Source organism: Apium graveolens, chromosome 10, assembly GCF_009905375.1.
Source record: "Apium graveolens cultivar Ventura chromosome 10, ASM990537v1, whole genome shotgun sequence".
Lineage (NCBI taxonomy): Eukaryota > Viridiplantae > Streptophyta > Magnoliopsida > Apiales > Apiaceae > Apium > Apium graveolens.
The window spans coordinates 180,557,660-180,578,979 of record NC_133656.1 but is presented as its reverse complement, the minus strand read 5'-3'; the positions used below and the strand labels follow the sequence as shown (position 1 = coordinate 180,578,979).

General features: G+C 31.7%; 3 protein-coding genes across 5 annotated transcripts; 2 read left to right on the top strand and 1 right to left on the bottom strand.

The window, feature by feature from the left end:
- Window positions 1–814: 814 nt before the first annotated feature.
- On the bottom strand, window positions 815–6,063 carry LOC141692924 (uncharacterized). 3 transcript variants are annotated; one of them, XM_074497884.1, is made up of 2 exons: window positions 4,318–6,063; window positions 815–1,699 (listed from the first exon to the last, which is right to left on the bottom strand). In XM_074497884.1, exon 1 carries the CDS (start codon window positions 5,558–5,560, stop codon window positions 4,472–4,474), a length of 1,089 nt encoding a protein of 362 aa, XP_074353985.1. In that variant the 5' UTR covers window positions 5,561–6,063; the 3' UTR covers window positions 815–1,699; window positions 4,318–4,471. The 3 variants fall into 3 exon arrangements, with proteins under 3 accessions (XP_074353985.1, XP_074353986.1, XP_074353984.1); XM_074497885.1 differs by having other exon boundaries at window positions 817–1,171; XM_074497883.1 differs by having other exon boundaries at window positions 820–1,185.
- A 4,483-nt stretch (window positions 6,064–10,546) lies between these two features.
- On the top strand, window positions 10,547–11,104 carry LOC141691388 (protein FAR1-RELATED SEQUENCE 5-like). The gene has a single exon (XM_074496130.1). It carries the CDS (start codon window positions 10,547–10,549, stop codon window positions 11,102–11,104), a length of 558 nt encoding a protein of 185 aa, XP_074352231.1.
- Window positions 11,105–11,191: 87 nt separating this feature from the next.
- LOC141691387 (protein FAR1-RELATED SEQUENCE 5-like) lies at window positions 11,192–11,881 on the top strand. The gene has a single exon (XM_074496129.1). It carries the CDS (start codon window positions 11,192–11,194, stop codon window positions 11,879–11,881), a length of 690 nt encoding a protein of 229 aa, XP_074352230.1.
- The last annotated feature ends 9,439 nt before the right edge of the window (window positions 11,882–21,320 follow it).

Sequence of the window (21,320 nt, the reverse complement as noted above, 5' to 3'; positions counted from 1 at the left end):
ACTTACTCCAGCACAATCTTCTTTTTGCACACCCAACTCGGGAAATCTTTCAATGCAAACCTGATCTGCACCGTTGATTCTGCAAGTATTGTTCTTGCAACTAGAGCAGGTTTAAATTTATCGAACAAAGTGGCTAGAACTCTAATTTCTAGTTCTTTTGGCAGCTTAGGTGCAACGGTTTGGCACTTGTGAACAAGTCGAGTTGCATTTTGTTCTAAAGTCCTAGAGACTTGAAAAACTGTTACAATTTCAGGACCCGCGACCAGCCTCATATGCCAAGACATAACAACACCAAGAAAAGGTATTTGACAAAATCTTGACGAGAATCATCAGAACTTGAAACTAGTGACAAGAAAAGAAGACCTGCAAGAGGAAGAAAGCTGTAAAAATTCGTTTACTTTCATTTTCGGATTTACTTGTTTTGGTAATTATGAGGATGATACTGTTTCTTAGCACACAAAAAGCACATCTTGTTCACATATGAGATATGATCCTCGTTAGAATATTTACATGCATAACTCGCTGGTGAGCTAGACTACACGAGGAATGTGTAAAAATAATTATCATATTTATACACTAGATTTGTAAATGAATTTGCAATGTCTAGAACAGAGATATATCAAATGTATTTCCGATATATAACTGAGCACATGGATATTTTATAATATCTACTATTTAGAATAAGATCTACTGAGTATTAGATTATGTGAGCTCATTGATTATAACTCGGTCGTATTAAGTTTAAGCTCAACAATGAAAAGCTTCTAATTAAGCTCTGATATAGATCTTTACTTGAGTAACAATGGAGGAAAGTAAATCTAGATATAACAATCAGGAAGAAGAAGATGAATAACAGAGAGAGAGAACATTATATTAGTAATGTAAAGCTTAAGCTAACTGTTCCAGCAGATCCAAATATATATACATGTATTTTGCTAACAAACTTTTGTAACAAACTCTGTTGACTAATCCTAGTGAGTTGACTTTCACAGAATAGAACTATTTTAGACTTCAATATTCCCCCCTCAGATTAGAATGAGGTGATAACACATTCAATCTGAGAAGTATGCGCCAATGAGATGATCTGCAGAGGCCTTTATTGAGTATATCAGCAAGTTGAAGAGAGCTTGGAACATAGATTGGTTGTAGAATTTTCAGTTGAACTTGTTCCCTGGAACTTGTTCCCTAACAAAATGACAGTCAATAGCAAAATGTTTAGTTTTTGGATGAAAAACTGGATCAGCAGCTATATAAAGTGCTGTCTGACTATCACTATAGATAGTAATTGGAAAAGATTGTGGAACCAGTAATTCAGATAAAAGTAAATGCATCCAAGCTAAATCACAAGAAGCATCTGCCATGACTCTCAATTCAGATTCTGCTGTGGATCTGGAAACTACAGACTGTTTCTTAGACTTCCAATTAACCAGAGAATTACCAAGTAGCAAGCAAAAACCACTAACACTTCTACCAGTATCAAAACAAGATCCCCAGTCACTGTCACAATATGCAGTTAGTTTGAGAGAAGATGAGGCTGAAAAGACCTTGATAAGGAGTACCCTTAAGATATTTTAAAACTCTCTGTACTGCAAGTAAATGAGGAGCTTTAGGGGCTTGAAGAAACTGACTCAGATGGTGAAGTATATAGGTTATGTCAGGCCTGGTAGCAGTTAAGTACAAAAGTTTTCCAATAAGCTTCCTATATAAAGAAGGATTATCTATTGGAGATCCATCATGTAAAGAAAGTTTAACAGTAGTATCAACAGGAAGTGACAAAGGTTTACAATGGAGAAGATCAGTTTCAACTAACATATCATGAATGAATTTATGTTGATGAACATATATTCCATCTGCTGTTCTGGAAACCTCCAGACCCAAATAATATTTGATGAGGCCTAAATCTTTAATAGTAAAGGCCTTATCAAGAACTGATTTAACATGTGAAATAAAACCAGTATCATTTCCTGTTAAGAGAATATCATCAACATATACCAGGGCAGTCACAAAGGAGGATTGATTTTGAAAAACAAATAGAGAAGAATCTGCTTTAGTCTGATGAAAACCAAGGGAGAACAAAGTAGCTGCTAATTTGTCAAACCATTCTCTAGCAGCCTGTTTAAGACCAGAAATGCTCTTAATTAGTCGACAAACAGCTATTCCATATAGAGGATGCCCTTGAGGCAAGTCCATATAAATCTCTTCATGTAAATCACCATGAAGGAAAGCATTATTGATATCTAACTGATGTATATCCCAAGATTTAACTACAGCAATAGCCAAAAGGGTTCTAACAGTCTGCATTTTAGCTACAGGTGCAAAAGTATGGTGATAATCCTCTCCAACAGTTTGTGTGAATCCCTTAGCCACCAACCTTGCTTTAAACTTATCAATTTCACCACTAGAATTGTATTTAACTTTGTAAACCCATTTACAACCAACAACTTTCTTTCCAGGAGGTAAAGAAGGCACAACAGTCCAAGTATGATTGGATTATAAGGCCTGCATTTCTTTATTCATGGCCTCTACCCATCTTGAATCAAGTATAGCTTGTTGATAGCTATAAGGTTCTTGGATAACCTTATCAGGACTAACAGTACAAGCATAAATTGTAGAAGAAACAGGTGAATAGTGATGAAAATTATATTTTTCTTGATTGATAGGACAGTGAGTGAGAACTGAGGTTGTATGAACAAAAGGATCAGATGGCACAACACAATTAAAAACATGAAAATCTTTCATCGAGGAAGGTTGGATTTTATTTCACAAAGATAATCTAGAAGGTTGTATTGATTTATTAGCAGAATCAGATGCATTTAGATTTTGAAAAAATGGAGTAGCAGAATCAGTATGATCAACATCAGGAGATGCAGAAGGAGAAACAGGATGAGTATCAGCTGGATGAGTAACACTTGAAGAAGGTATAACAACTAACATAGGTTCATCAAAAGGACTATTAACATCTTCAGAAAAATCATGAGAAATGTATGGTATAGAGTAAAAATCTGAGTGAAATTTATTATAGGGAAAAACAGATTCATCAAAAATGGCATTTCTGGACACATGAAATTGTGTTGAACAGGGTCATAAAGCTTGTAACCTTTCTGATGAGGAGAATAGCCAACAAAAATAGTTGGAATAGCTCTAGCCTCAAGCTTATCAGATAAGTGTTGAGACATATAAGCAAGACAACCAAAAGCTTTCATATGACCATAGGAGGGTGGTTTATTAAATAATTTTTCATAAGGAGTGATGAAACCTAATGTAGAATTGGGTAACCTATTAATCAAATAGGTTGAAGTTAACAAACAATCACCCCAGAAAGTCTTTGGCAATTTGCTTTGAAATCTCAGAGCCCTAGTCATTTCTAAAAGATTCCTATGTTTTCTTTCTGCTCTCCCATTCTGTTGGGGAGTATAGGAACAAGTAGTTTGATGTATTATCCCACAATTAGCTAAGAAAGCTGAAATATCAGAATTAACAAATTCCCCCCCCCCCCCTCATTATCTGTCCTAATACATTTAATGGTACATTGGAATTGAGTGAGAATATAAGCATGAAAGTCTTTAAGGGACTGAATAGCATGTTGTTTGGTAGGAAGCAGTATAGTCCAAATTGCTCTACTATAATCATCAACTATAGTAAGAAAATATCTGCAACCATTTACAGTAGAAGTTTTATATGGACCCCATAGGTCAGAATGTATGAGGTCAAAAGAATGTTGAGAAAAAGATGTGGTAATAGAAAAGGGTAACTTGCATTATTTTGCCAAAGGACATATATCACAAAGAGAGGAATTACTATCTGAAAGCTGCTGAGACTGATGAATAAAAGGATTTTTTGACAAAATTTTGTGAGGTATATGACCTAACCTTTTGTGCCAAAGAGAATGAACAGAATCTTGAGAAACTGCTGAAGCAATTATTTCAGAATTGATAAATTGATAAAGTCCCCCAACCAATCTACCAAGAATCTGGGAACTGGTCTGGTGTTGGACTTGCAGAATACACTCATGTGCATTGAAGGAAATTATGGACTGTGTTTGTGAAGCTAACTTACTGATGGAAAGTAAGTTGAATTTAAAAGATGGTACTAATAAGACCTCAGGAATGGAAATAGAGAGATGATGCAGATAAACCGATCCTGTATGTGTGACTACAGATGTTTTTCCATTGGAAAACTTGACAGTTGTAGGAATAACTAAGGAATGCACATCTTGTAAATCACTAACATTACAACACATGTGATTGGTTGCACCAATATCAAGAATCCAGACATTTGTGGCAATATCTGATATAGAAGAGAGTGAGTATATTGTACCTGCCACATGATTGCCAGAAACAAACTGATTTGGAGGTAAAGTACTTGTAGTTAAAGCATTTCCATAGGCAAAAGAAGCAGGTGGTGGAGTCTGTGATTATCCTTGATTAAAATTCTGCATTAGAGTAGTCATTTGATTCTGTAGAGACTCTATCTAAGAATGCCAATTAGGAGGCACAACCACTGTAGAAGTTGGTCCAAAAGTAGGAGAATGACAATTAGAAACTTGCATTGCATTTCCAGATTTCTGATAACCAGATGTTGAACCAGAATTGAAGTGTGGAACTTGACCAGATTTGATAAATCTTTTCTTGCCCTTATTGTTTGGATTATATGGATGATCATTGGGATATCCAATCAGCTTGAAACATCTTTCCTTAGTATGATTCCTTCCATGACAATATGTACATTCTAAAGGTGTGCTAGCATTTTTATCAGTCAAATTCAAATTTCTTTGAAATCCACTCTGAAATCTAGAAGACACATTAGTAGGCTTAGGAAGACTTGAACCACCATCAACCATCATTGCTACTGGAGTACTTGAACCATGAACTTGTCTCTGCTTTTCTTCTTGCTTAATAAGCATATAAGCTTGATTAACAGTTGGCCAAGGATTCATCATAAGAAGATGGTCTCGAGCTGCAGTATAACTACTATGCAAGCCCATCAAAAACTGAATAAGCCTAGTCTTCTCTATTTGAGACTCCCATTCCTTGGTTGCTCCACAAGTGCACTTAACTACAGGTTCTAGTGCCCTCAATTCATCCCAAAATCCTTTTAGTTTGTGAAAATAGATCTCAACTGATTCATTCCCTTGTTCAAGCTTAAAAAGATCTTTCTGAACTTCATAAATCTTATGTCCACTCACAGCTGCAAACCTCTCACTCAACTCATTCCAAACATCAGAAGCACTGTCTAGGTAATGCATACTACTACTGATTTCATCCAAAACAGTGTTAAGAATCCAAGTAATTATCATGTTATTTACACGTTTCCAATGAGAAAATAAAGGTGAAGATTCAGCTGGTGCCTTAAATTCTCCAGTTACAAGCTTATTATTAGCAGATAGTGCTCTTTGTATAGATCGTTTCCAACTAGCATAATTCTCAGATCCAACAAGTTTCTTAGAGATCAAAATCATTCCAGGTTGATCATTATTATGAAGATAAAGAGGATGCGAATTGGAACTTATAATATTAACATCATCAACAGTAGTTGTATCTATATTTGTATCGATACGCATATTAACAGGCGTAGTACCTCAAACAGTATTGGCATAAGTCTGCGATAAAGATGTGTTGTTACGCATATCTCGAGTCATGCTTGATAATCAAATCAATTCAATTAGATGATCAGATTCACCAGAAAAGATGCATACAACTCAAACTAACTCAATCGTAAAACCTAGATGAAACGAAGATGAAAATGAATATGAAATTGCGGAAATGTAGCTCTGATACCATATTAAGTTTAAGCTCAACAATGAAAGCTTCTAATTAAGCTCTGATATAGATCTTTACTTGAGTAACAATGGAGGAAAGTAAATCTAGATATAACAATCAGGAAGAAGAAGATGAATAACAGAGAGAGAGAACATTGTATTAGTAATGTAAAGCTTAAGCTAACCAGATCCAAATATATATACATGTATTTTGCTAACAAACTTTTGTAACAAACTCTGTTGACTAATCCTAGTGAGTTGACTTTCACAGAATAGAACTATTTTAGACTTCAATAGGTCGATCTGTTGATAGATGATCATGCCAAGTCAATACCCTGGTTGGTTTCAACTCCTTAGTATTTATATGTCCAAAAGCACAACATTTTTAAAGAAAGGGTCAAACTTACCAAAAACGTGGCAAAGCCATAATTTATAGGAAGAACGTAAACATAATCAAGAACTACATTCTCTAGAGCCACCAGTATTCAGCACCATGATAACCCTGTGCCATGTTCAACAAGAGCAACTCGTTTTATTAGCCCTGTGCAAAAAGACAGGAAACTTGTTTGATGACAACATCAGAATCTAAGAAAGCCTGGTAGCCTTTGGAAGTTGATACCCATGTATCTAACCAGTTGAGGTTCATATCATAAGAAATGATCACCTAACTCAAGCCTATTTAAAGTATAGATAATCTTATGATGCAATAAAGAACAAGGAGAATTGCTAGAGACTTTCCGGTCATCAAGTTTATATTGTCATGATTAACAAATGATCGATCAACTATATTTAGCAGTAAACAAGCTAAATGTACCTTTTGGCAAAGTGGAGTTTCATTACTACCTTTAACCGGATATAAGCAAAATGTTTATAAAACTTCATTCATGTTTTAAAGATCTGGCACATAGAGGTGCCATTAAATTGTCCTTCAGTTTCCAAGGACTGGGCAGATTACTTTATTCCAAGACAATGGAGTATATAGGAAAAATAATAACTTTTTTTCAACTGCACTTTTAATACTTCTCATTATTAAACAAAGAAGTGAAAAATCTTACATTTCGCAACTCTTCTTCAACACTGAAAGTAGGAAATTTATACTTATATGCACATTCTGGAAGATCAGCTTTTCCTTCATACTGGGGTTCCTAACAGCAACTCACATGCAATGGTGCGTAACAACTGTGTGTCTGGATTGACATGTAACACCAGACCCCTTGGATATCATAACAGAATTGATGGCATTTCCAATCGACAAATGGAAGTTCCACTACCATTCGTTGCATAAACTTTTACTTCTTTATCGAGTTCTTAATAAAAACTCATTTCATGAGTTGGCTAAGAAATATATATATATATATATATATATATATATATATATATTAGGTCCAATCAGGAGCCAACGCGGGTTGGGGAGGAATGGCAGCCAACCCACCACAATGAAACATTGCGGGGCACGCATTGTTACAAAGCGACCCCGGACTTCCGCAATGATTCATGGCCATGGACAGAAAATATTTCCATTGTAAGAGTTTTTAATGCCCCAACTGCCCCTCTCTTTAACTTTAAATGCCCCTTTAGCTTTAAATGTCACTTTTCTTTATAATTAAATATAACTTAATATTATAAATACCTAATATTAATATTCCACTTATATATTGCAAGTATAAAAATAATATTAATATTCAGCGGTAATTATTTTTTTAAAGTATGTTAACATTAAAATATAAGTTAAAGTAATATTTTAAAATATTATCAATTTTAATAATAAAATTTATCAATTTTATTTTTTCTGTAATTTTTCTTTAAATTATCATATGAGTTATTTTAGTTTTAAAAATAAAATTATTAGTTTTAAAAATAAAATTTTAATTATTAATTTTATAATTTTTTGTGAATTCAAACTAATTTTTTGTACAAATATTAAATTAATATCAATTTATGTGCCAATACTAATAAGAATTGACTGGCCAAAAGTTAGGAAGTTTGACCGACACAGCGCAATGAAACATTGCGGCAGTTAAGAAGTTTGACCGACCCACCGCATTGTTTCATTGCGGCAATTTTTCAACAGTCCTGCCTCAGCTTTAACAATATTTTTTTCTGTGCCTAAATTTAATTTTTTGAATTTTAAAATTCAAATTTTCACCTATAAATAGCTCTTGTAATCTCATTTTTTTTCCAACATTCTCTTCTCTATTTTCGTTATACATTTTCTCTTCAAAATTCTCCTCTCTATTTTCCGAAAAATGGTTTTATACTATGATTTGGACAATAACAAGGTAATTATCGATGGTGTGGCTTACGACGGGCCCGAAGGAGAAGTAGACATGACAATAGCTCTCCGCCGTATTCAAATGGCGCTTGAGCGCAAGAAAAAAAAGGAAAATGAGGCGAAAGCGAAGGCGGAAAAGTTGAAGAAAAAGAAAGACGACGATAAGGGTGATAAAGGCGGTTCTTCCAACACCGTTAAAGCTTGATCATTCTCGTCGGAAAAAAATATTTAAGTTATTATGTATTTTGTTTAAAAAAATATTTGAATGTACTCCATTTAAATTTGAATGAAATAAATTGTTTAATATTTTATTTTTCTTGTACTTGTCCAATTTATTTTATCAATTTTAAATTTTAATGAGCAAATATAATGCTAAAATTTGAAAATGTGAAAAACTAAAAAAATGAAATTTTATCGAATTTTCGTTACCTATAAAAAAATAATTATATACTTTTAAACTCCGTTATTATCGGAAACAAATTAATTCATTAAAATATTATTTTTTGTTATTTAAGAAATTAAATCACTGCTTCATAATTTTAATATTATTTATATATTTTAAGAGCGGTGTCTTTAATATGTATCATTATCATAATTTTTTGATATGATTAGAATCATTGTATTTTAACATCCGTATAATTGGATCGTCAAAATTTGTATTTTATAACTTACATGTCAAGAAATATCATATGACTCAACTATTTTGCCAAATATTCACAAGATTATGTAAAACTACTCTTGTGAACATTTAAATTTTGAAATTAAAATTTCACATATTAAATAAAATATAAAAAGTCTTGAAACTATTTTTTATTATTGTTTTGGATTTATTTTCTAACTTTAAAGAAAAATAACAAAACACTTTCCATTATTAATAACAAATACGCTTTCCATGATTAGAATAATCATATTTTAACATCCGTCTAATTGGATATTTGAAATTAATATTTTATAACTTATATGTCAAGAAATATCATTTGACACAACTATTGTGCCAAATATTTACAAAACTATGTAAAATAGTTGCATATTATAATTAAGTTAATCTTATAAACATTTATATTTTAAAATTAAAATTTAACATATTAAATGAAATATAATAAGTCTAGAAACTATTTTTTTAATATTTTTTTGATTAATTTTCTAATTTTAAAGAATATAACAAAAATAAACAACCCAACCGCAATGATACATTGCGGGTGGAAGTATCAACCGCAATGTTTCATTGCGGGCGTGTGTTGTACAGTTTTTTTAAACTATAAATACTTGCAGCTGTTGGTTTATGGTCGTGTACAGTTCCACAATGAAACATTGCGCCTTCCGCAATGAAACATTGCGGCCGTGCATTAAATGCACACACCTACCTTAATTTGTTTGTACCATTGATCTTATACTGCTGTTTTTACTGCTGCTTAACATTCTGCTCAAATTTATTCTTCTGAAAATCAAGATTAGTATTCAAAATTCATGGCTTCTTATTTATTTGATTATTCAAGTTCATCTAGTGATCATAACGATTTTAATTATGTTACCCCCCCCCCCACAAAAAAGAGGGTTTATCGTAAAATCTTTAATGATGATGAAGTAATAGATGTTGATAGTATTGAAGATAAAGTTAATGATCCGGGGAAGGGAAAACGCATAGTGATGATGATGTTGGTTTCGGTTGGAAGAATCACGATGTTCACGGTGATTCCGATGATAGTAATGATTCTTTTAATGGCGATGATGATGATAAAATTAATGATGAAAATTTTATTGGAAATATGAATGATGTAGTTCCTTGTGTTGGTATGATATTTGATTCTTTGGATGAAGCGGAAAGTTTTTATCGAGGTTATGGTCGAAATATAGGGTTTGAGATAATTATTCGAAGTAGTCATAGGCATTCAAGAAATGGTGGTATATCGTCACGTTTGTATATATGTCGAAAGGGTGGAAGATTGGGCCCAAAACCCTTGGAAGTTGAAGATAGGGTTAAAGGGAAACGACCTCGAGATGTCATTCCTCGAACTTGTTATCGTGCTCGTATGTGTGTTGCTCACAAAGTAAGCTCAAATAAATGGGAAGTAACCAAGGTTAACCTAGAGCACAATCATGCTATGGTTACATCGGATAAGGTAAAATTCATGCAAAGATCACGCAACATAGATCCGTTTACCCGATCTTTGATTGAGTTATTCAACAAATCGGGTATCGAGACCCCGACAGTGATGAATTTACTTAGTGAGGCGTGTGGTGGTATTGAAAAAGTTGGTTTTTCCGCTCAAGACGTACGAAATGTAATACGTGACATTCGAAGACGGGTTTTTGATTCCGGTGATGCAGAGTGTGGATTGGTTTTGTTACGAGACTTGCAAAAACAAAGTGATGGAAATTTTTTCTACTGAGTGGATGTGGATGAGGAGAATCGGGTTAGGGGTTTGGTGTCGGTTGATCCTCGTTCACTTAACGCGGACAAGAATTTTGGAGATGTGGTAACTTTCGACTCGACATATCGGACTAATAGGTATGACATGCCTTTTATTCCAATTACGGGAGTGAATCACCACTACCAAAATATTTTGTTTGGATTTGCACTTATAAGGGACGAGAAAGAGACTTCTTATAGATGGGTTTTGAAGACTTGGTTGGAATCGGTCGATAATAAGCCACCTATTACCATTATTACAGATCAAGACATCGCTTTAAGTAATGCCATTGCCGAGGTTATGCCTAACACCAACCATACATATTGTACGTGGCATATTAGTAGCAAGTTTCCCGAGAAACTATCTAGTTTGTATACTCAATACTCGGAGTTCAAGACGGATTTTAATGCATGTATCTACAAGTCATTGTCACCAACAAAATTTGAAGGTAGGTGGGAGGATTTGAAAGAGAAATATGATCTTAAAAATCACAATTGGCTAAATGATATGTATGCAATTAGACGACAATGGGTTTTTGCTTTCACGAAACAATATTTTGCCGCCGGTATGACCACCACCTCAAGGAGCGATTCTATGAATTCATTTTTTGATGAGTATGTGAAAGCGTCAACCGGTTTGAAAGAATTCATTGAGAATTCATAAAAAGCTTTGGAGTCACAATATTTACGGGAGGTTCAAGCCGATTTTGACACCGAGTATAAGGAAATGAGACTATTCTCTAACTCGTCAATGAAGATACATGCCTCCAAGATATACACAAAAGAGATGTTTAAGCGATTTCAAAAAGAGCTTCAAAAAAGTCAATTTTTTGTTGTAAAAAGTATGAAAGGTTGTGGAGATTATCTTTCAAAGATGTATTTGGTAGAAAAGTCCACCTTGCCGGAGATTTATAGAAGGGTTTTTTTCTTGAAGGTTTCCATCGACGAGAGTTATTCTTGTACATGTAAAAAATTTGAACATTCCGGGATGATTTATAGACACATGATCCGTTACCTTAACAAGAAACAAAAAATGATGATACCGCCAGATCTTGTCACAATGAGGTGGACAATAAACGGAAACAAAGTTTCGGGGCCACTAACGTGTACCCCTCAGATGCTTGGTAATGTTGTAGAATCTGAAACGGCAAGATATAGTGGATTGTGTAAAGCTTTCCAAGGTTTGTCCGTTGTTGGTAGTTGCTCCGTTCCGCGGTACAATTACTTGATGAGTGTGATCGAGAGAGAAAAGGAGTATGTGATTAAGTCTTTTTCGGGAGAAGAGAGAGAGAATCAAATAAATGAGGACTATGAAAGTGATGATGAAGAAGATGATAAAGAAGATGATCCGTTATTAGATCCCCCAAGGTCACAAACAAAAGGACGTCCAAAAGCGGGTAGATTCAAAAGTGGTATCGAGACGTCAAGTTCAAATAAATAATTTTGAAGGTGCAGTTTTTGTGGGGCGAGGGAAGAAGGCCATGATAGAAGAAATTATCCCGCGAGATTATTAGGAAAAAAAGGAAAAAAATGATTGTAATTTCTTATCATGTACTTTGAAATATTAATGAATTTTAATTAAATATTTTCAATGTTGTTAATGTTAGTACTTGTTGGCATTATTAATAATCCCCAAAAAAGAAGTGACTCCAAAAAAACATTTGAAAAAAAGTTATTTTTGAAGTTTTTTCTCAAAGTTGGGCAAAAAGTTTTCTGTAAAACATAAAAAGTATTATATAAAAAATAAATCATTTGCAAGTGCAGTGACCAATCTGCAAAATTCTGTTACTGCCGCAATGTTTCATTACGGTACCTGCGCTCCTGCTCTGACATAGACGGATCCTCCCAGTTCTTCATGAACCACGCCTTCGGGTGCTCAAGCTCGCCGTGGGTGAGAGGACGACCAGTAACCGGTAATCCCAGAATCATATAAACATCCTCCAAAGTAATAGTCATCTCCCCACACGGCAGATGTAATGTGTTAGTCTCTGGCCTCCACCTCTCAATCAAGGCCGTAATGAGTCTGATGTCATTCTACCGAACCACCCAGGAGTTGCCGAACGCCCCAAAACCATATGCATCCAACAGAGCCTGCTGATCTGGAAGTATATGCCACTCACCCATCCTCGCTGTCAGCTGTCTAACATCTATGGTATTCCTGTCCCCGCCCTCCCAGATCAGACTGCTAATATGGCGGTCCCGCATAGTCAACAAGGATCGATCAAGAGGTCCACACTCCATGTCCATAGTATCTGCAATATTTTAAACCAAAAAGCACATCAGTACAACTTCAAACAAACAATAATTAAGAAAAATAAAACAAACAAATGCGTGAAAATGTATAGCATCTCTGATTGTGTTTTATTAACTTCAAAATGTAAATGGTGGAATAAGGATTTAAGAAAGGACTTCTATAGACGAAGCATCTGATGCTCGCTTTGTTGCAGAATTTGATCAAGACATATTGCCATAACATTTTAAAACAAAATGTCAACACTATAAATGCATGATTTTAGACTACAATTTAAATAGAGGGAATCATGGGCGATGCACATGATTAAAATTCATGATTGATTGTAAAATTTAGTAACTTTACATAATTCTATTCATCTTGATTTCCTTTACTTGTTTTAGTTGGTTTGTTTTTGTTCCAAATTTAGCTAGTTTACATAATTCCAAGTGAACTTAGTGTCCTTTTCTAGTTTTGGTTAGTGTATGTATGTGTGTGTTCCTAACTAAGCTACCCCACATACTTGCACTTAGTTTAAACATCTTGGGTTAGTTTAATTGCTTTTCTAGTTTTAGTTACTGAGAATTAAGCTTTAGCTAATTGTAATTTTTTATGTTGATGTTATTATAGAAGTAGGGAGTCCAGGAAACAACTAATTCTCAGAGGACTTTCATCAAACACTTCATTGGCATTAATCAAAAACTAGCTTAAAATCAAACAAACTACAAAATACACACAAAACCCATATAAATTACCCCTAATTCGAACCCTAATTTAACCTAATTATTAACTAATTTACCCCTAATTCGAATCCAAATTATCACATAATCAACACAATTTCGAACAAATATCACATTCATATAAAAAATTCGAATAGTAATCGAACAAAATCGCACAAAATCCAATGCGTTCAAAATAAAACCAGATGAAGTGTTGGTGTAATCGTGTGTATAATCGCACTCAAACTCAAACTCATTGTATAATCGTGTGTGTGTTGGTGTAATCGTGTGTATAAGTGTGTGTATAGCTATAAATCGTTTGTATAAATTGTTTGTATACCTGATAAATTGTGTGTTGGTGTAATCGGTTGTGATTGAAAATCGTCTCAAATCGCTTCAATGTCGCTGATGGCCGTGTATCTGTGTCTGTTTTTGAGTTTTTATGTAGTTTCTGCGTGTATCTGTGTGTAAAGAAAAACGACTACCGCAATGAAGCATTGCGGAACCCGCAATGAAACATTGCGGTGGTAGATTCATGTTTATTTGATATTCGATATAATATTTAACATTATTAATATTTTCAAATATTCAAATATTTTCATTTATTATTAAAAATATTGAATAATTAAAATATTTAAATATCAAAATATTTTCCTTTATTATTTTAATATTTATTATTAAATATTTGAATATATTAAGAATAATATCTTATTAAATTAATATTTATGTAGATAAAAAAGTATTAATAAATGAATTAATATAGATAAAGGGCAAAAAGGGAAATGGAGTATGTGGGCCATTCCGCAATGTTTCATTGCGGCCAATGTTTCATTGCGGTGGCCGCAATGAAACATAGCGGCAGTGGCCGATCCCAGCCATCCGTTTTTTACTTCAACGGTCCTGATTCGTTGGTTGTAAGTGGTCCCTATCCAGCTATGGCTGTGGATAGGGACCCTATATATATATATATATATATATATTATAGAAAAATTATCCCCAACCAACTTGGTTGAAATACAACATCCGCAATGTTTCATTGCAGGCCTCCGCAATGTTTTATTGCGGCAGGTAAGTACTACTGCAATGAAGCATTGCGGCAGCTGTATCCCATCCAACGATGGTTGGGGAACAACTCCCTTATTATATATATATATATATATATATATATATATATATATATATATATAGCAACAATATTAACAAGAAGTGCATATTTTTAGAGCCACCAGTATAGTAGTCTGTTTGACATCTTTAGAAGCTAAGAAAGCATGATACTTCACTGCGAGTTTCTTAACCGGTTTCATGTTCTAATTAAGCTTCTTAAAACCTTCCACATCCATTTATCCCAAACCAATTTTCTCCACCTGATTTAAATTTTACATGAACTCATCACCTAAATAATGCCTGACATAATCAAAGAATGGATAACCTTAGGAATGCAATTAAGAAAAAGCCAAATAATACAGATAGACCAAAATAGAGAATTTTCTTAAACACCAACATATTGTACTTTTAATCGCAATAACGAGTCTTTTACATCCCTAATTATAACAGAATGTGATTGTACATTTACTCATCATATTGCAGTAGCGTAGCCAGCCTCCAAGACCAGTGAGGGGTCAACAAATTTTGTTTTTTTTTTCTAAATAAATTTTTTATTGCAAAATAACATAAGAGAGAGGTTCAACAAAAGATTTTACTCTCCATGGAATAAAAAAACAATCCAAGACATAAAAAGGTTGTGATTCCAGATCAGATATATATTAGATATATTTTATCAGAATCAGTCACATTATTATGAATAAAAATATGTTCTTCGTATGGTGAATATGCAGCAGTTGGATTATTAGGTAAATATCCAAATTGATTATTAGTTACGTGAATTTCAACTAAACCAGACTAAACTTTAACTCGAGGACCCAGATTTATTACACTATACTAATCCAAGCGTAGTATAAAAGTAAAACACTGAATACAGTTGTATTTTGAACACAGAAATTTGAGAAAAAGAACATAAGAATAATGCAGTTATAGACAAATAAGCAATTGTCCAACTAATGAACAAGAACGTTTAAAATTTCGAGAATTTTGTTTAAAATTATTTAAAATTTTAAAATTATGATATATTTGGCGCCAAAAACTCAATGTAACACTTAAAAAAATTAAGAATCAAGCTCGAAACATTAAACAACAGGGAACTACGAGTTTCTAAAAACCCTAGGAGCCTCTCAAAACCTTGGGAGTCTCCTTACCTTATTGGCCCCTCTTACTTTTCTGATCAGTTTTTGAATGTTAACTATAATTTAGATTATTTCTTGTTTTTAGATCTTTTTGGATCAGTGTTTCTGAAGGAATCCAAAAACGTGTTAAATAAGTGAAAGATTTTCTGTTAGTATATATCAGTTAATAACCGTGCGAAATACGAGTCAGAGTTAATTTATTTAAATAATTTTTAAAAATCATAACAGTATAAGTGTCATGTCAAAATTTCTATTTTTCTCTCAGAAAATCGAAACCAAATTATTGAGTACGATATTTATGTTATGATTAATAATAAAAAGATTATGATTATCATACGATTTCAAAAAATTGTTTATTTCATTAAAATAAACTATTGATTCATATGAGAAATATGATTACTGAGTTTAAATCAATATAAGAATTGCAATTAAAAACAGAGAAAATAATATATATCTATATAATATTATAAGTCAAGTAAAAGAAAAAGAAAAACTATATATTAAGAGTTTTAACAAAATTCAAAAAGGGGTAAAACCAAAAGTTTGATGAAACAAAAAACATATAAAATATATTGAATTAGTAATACATAAGGGAATTAAGAACACAAAGGTTAAAACCAAAAGGGTGAAACAAAAATAAAATCAAACTTCGAATTATAAGGAAACAAAAACAAAACTAAACTTAATAGAATCATAAAACATGTAGAAGTATAAGATAACAAAAATAAAACCAAATTTAATAAAATCACAAGACATGTAGAAGCATAAGATATATATACGGGGTGTACCAAAAGTTTTAGTAGAATTAAAAGACATACAAAAGTAGAATGATAAGGTATACATGAATGACAAAAGTTTCACAGCCACGGTTGGTTCCGGGCTGCTGGTGAACCAACAAGGGATCCTCAATGATTTATTGCGGAAGCCACGTGGTCTTCCGCAATGATTCATTGCGGAAGCCACGTGTACTTTCTCAATGATTCATTGCGATAGTTATTTACTTCTTTAATTATTTTAAAATAAAATAAATATATCATCCTTGTATTATATTTAAATTTTATTGTCAATATTAAATAATTTAACTATAATAAAATTAAGTATTTAATAAATTAAGTAAAAATATGTATCACTGAATAATAAAATTATAATTCAAATATAATAATACTCATTTCATATTTATTACTATTAGATTATTTCGAGAAACGTTTATCCGAAAAGGTTTCTGATTCGTAAACTCATGAGACCATGAGTTTATGAATCAAAAATTATGACGGGTACTCGTTTCTCAAAATAATGTTTAGTAGTAATAATTAAATGAGTAATATTTAATAAAAATTATTAACATTGTATTATTTAATGAAATATATTTTTACTAAATTTATAAAATACTTTTCGAAAGATATAAATGTGAACATAAGAAGCCCATTTTATAAATATTTAATTTATTATATTTGAATATATATATATATATTCATATTTATATTTCAAATTTAAATGTACAAAATTTTTTATTTCGAAAAAAATGATAGAATTTACACTCAAAGTACTTCATTCGTGGTTATGATGTCTTAAAATATTTTGATACATAATTGTATATTATTTTCTTCTAACCGGGCTTTATATCGTAAATAAATTATTCTAAAATTAATATAATATTTGTTATTTTTTTATTTTTTTAGTGTACTTATTTTAAAAAATAGAAGGTCAAATCAAAAATATTTATGTTCAAAAATTTTTAAAAAATGATATCAAAAATTTATATAAAATTAACAAGGGGTATCAAATTTATAATGAATTTTAAAATTTTTTATAATTTTTTTGGGACACAAAAAAAGATTATTTAGAAAAAAGAAAAAAAATTAAATGCTTCCGCAATGATTCATTGCAGAAGTATATGCTTCCGCAATGATTCACTGCGGAAGGAGAGATTTTTTTTTCAAATTCGCGCGTTGGTTGGTTGAAAAATTGAATACTCCTTCCGCAATGATTCATTGCGGAAGCATTAAATGCAACTTCACCTATCTCCATTAAATGCATTCTTACTAACCTCCTTTTTCGAATTTTCAAATATAAATTACTTAAAAATTTATAAAAAATTGAAAATAATATAAATTTGGTCAAAAAAATTACACTGCTTATTTTCTAAAAAAATAATTTGTACATTTTTTTTGGAATTTTTTGAAAATATTTTTTATTTTTTATTTTTTCATTTCTTACTCTAATTTTCGTATTTAAATTACTTCAAAAAACCATAAAAATTAAAATTAATATAAATTTAGTCAAAAAAATTACAATATTTTTTTCTCAAAGTTTTTATTTTCCTACATTTTTTCTGAAATTTTTTAAAAATATTTTTATTTTTCCTTTTTTATCACTTAATTCGATATTTCAAATTTAATTACTTTAAAAAATCATAAAAAATGAAAATAATATAAATTTACTTGTGAAAGGAGAAGAATAAGAATTTTTGTGTGTCTTAATTGCTTGAAATTGTGTCAATTATATCTATTTTTGAGTTTTAATCGAATAAAAACTGTTAACTAAATAAAATAAAATTTATCAGTTTTCGTCTTCCGCAATGAATCATTGCAGAAGGGTTGGTTGGCTTGAAATAAACCCCAACCAACCATGTTTGGGGAAGGGGACCCTACATGAATAAATGAGTGAAACCAAAAGTTGGTGGTACCGAAAACTAGTGAAACTAAAACTAATACATGTGTACCGCTTAAAAAAGGTTTCCCTTAAAAAATAAAACTAAACTTAATAAAATTATAAGACAGGTAGAAGTATAACAAAAATAAAATCAAACTTAATAGAATCATAAGACATGTAGACGTATAAGATATACATACAAGAATAAAAGGTGTAACCAAAAAATTTAGTAGAATTAAAAGACATACAAAGATATATATGAATGAATAAGTGAATCATAAGACATGTAGAAGTATAAGATAATAAAAATAAAATCAAACTTAATAGAATCATAAGAAATGTAGAAGTATAAGATATACATACATGAATGGAATAAAAGGTGTAACCAAAAATTTTAGTAGAATTTAAAGACATACAAAAGTGGAATTATAAGATATATATGAATGATTAAGTGAAACCAAAAGTTAGTGGTACCAAAAATGGATGAAACCAAAATTAATACGGGTATAGCACTTAAAAACAGATTTCGCTTATTAATAAAGGTTAATAATAATAATATTATAATAGTTTCATTATTATAATAGTTTCGTTTAACATATGTTCCTTTGTTATTTTATGTTTTTGGCTATATAAGCTTTTCTTCTATTGTGATTGAGAACAAGTCATATTATAATAAAATTCTACTTTTCTCTCTTCCATCTATACTTTATCATGGTATCAGAGCTATGATTCGGTCCGGAATAGGGTGATGGAGAGTCGATCGTAATGACTTCCACATGTTGGGTTTAAAACATGTGTTATGATTATTGTTTTTTCTCATCTTTTTTCTCATTCAAATCCCCTATTTTTATCTTTTTCTCAGATGATTTTGAGTTTTAATCATGACTACTATTTTTCTTCGATATGATTTCTCATGGGTAAACACAATTGATTTTGGTTGAATTTTTTTGCTGGTTTTGGTTGGAACTCTCATACAATTTTTCTGCTGATTTTGGTTGGTACTTTGATACACACTCTCGGTCTCTTTTTGATGATATTCGCTCCTTGATAATATTTTTTTCTTTCTTTATCTCTCATCTTCCTTTCCATTTTCTCATGTTGATGATGGGGATAGCCCTAAGCACATTTGTATACTTCACCGCCTTTTATTTTTTTATTTGGTGCTTTGGGCACATTGGCCCTTCGCGGGGATTGGTTTAGTTTATTTTATGCTTTAGGCACACTGACCCTTTGAGGGATTGTTTAACTTATTTGGTGCTCTAGACACGCTGGTCTTTTAAGAGATTGGCTTAAGCTCTATGCACATTGGCCCTTCGCGGGGATTGGTTTAGTTTATTTTGTGCTCTAGGCACATTGGCACTTCACGGGGATTGGTTTAGTTTATTTGGTGCTCTACGCACATTGGTCCTTTGAGGGATTTGTATAATTTATTTGTTACTCTAGGCATATTGGTTTACTTTATCTGGTGCTCTTGGCACACTGTCCCTTCACGGGATTTGATTAGATTTGGATACAATTTGAACTGAGATATAGTTTTTATTTGGTTGAGGATTGTATACAGTTTATTGACTTGAATTCGGTTATTTGGAGTTTGTTTGGATTGGTTATTGGGTTGGATTTTATATTTGGATTTAGTTTCGATGGTTACATATTTGTTATTTGGATTTAGTTTCGATGGTTGCGGATTTTTTTTAGTTATAAAATTGTTTTTTATTAGATAACATGGACGGTTCTTCTCTTAATGATTGGATTTCTTTTTAACTCTAATTTTGGATTGGATACACTTGAACTGCTCTATTTTCTCCTGTGTTGCTACGTGTTTGGACAATTTCTCTTTTTGGATTGCTTTGTTTTTCTTGTGTTGATGCGTTTTTGGACGATTTCTCTTTTGTTACTGCGTTCTCTTTTGTTGTTGCGTCTTTGGATTCGTTTGGAAATTTTTGATTTGTTTGGATTCATAACTCTATTTTTGGATTTGTTTGGATGCTCTTAAATCTGATATTGCATCTTTGGATTTTTTTGATTACGTGGCTCCGCTTGGTTGGCAAACTCCCGATTCAACATCATGAGTTTGAGGGGGATGTTAACATATATAATATATTATATTAGTTTCATTATTATAATAGTTTTCTTGTTAAAAAAATTTCCTTTATTATATTTATTTGTTGGCTATATAAGCCCCTCTTCTATTATAATTAAAAATAAGTTATATTATAATAAAATTCTACTTTTCTCTCTTCCATCTATACTTTATGAATCCATGTTGCATCAACATATTTTCTACATTGAAAAGAGGTAAGTTCATGTGAATTGCAAACACGGCTCAAGTATGATTCCTAAACTCTTGTAATTTGTTTTAGTGCGGTCAATTATTGTACGTTCATATATGAAGTTGCGATACATGAGCTTTCAGGTTTTTTATCTATTATTGTTTGTAATGATTATATGCTCTAAAAATTTTCAAATGTTTCGTAATTATTTGGAGTATAATATTGTAATTGAGATATGTCTGTATTACAAGTTTTTGTGTAGATTTATTGTTAAAAGTATAATTTCCTTTGTGCCATGCATTGTTATGATTTATCAGAACCATGATGGTTGGTTTTTCTATGTCTTCAAGTGACAATAGAATATCGTTAATGGTAATTGTTATGGTGAAGAGCATACATCTTTTGTTATTTCGATGTACATAGTATAATCTCAAGTCTAGATGATTTTGAATCTTCTTTCTTTTATTATCAAATAAATTATAATTATCTCGGATCATGTCTAATCAAAGGAACCCCTTTAGTTAGATCTTCATCTTGGTTCTAGTATAGTATAAGCTTTTAGTTTTTTATCATTCTAGAAATTTTATATATAAAATTGGGTAGTTGTTTATTTATAGTAGAAAGTTTAGTACTTTTAATTTTATGGTAACATAAACTAATTAACTATTTCATTATCATGTGTTTTGCAGGATGTAAATTTAGAGAAGCAACATAAGTGATGATAGACGACTTGATTATATGGGGTTTCTGTTAACAATCATTAAATTTT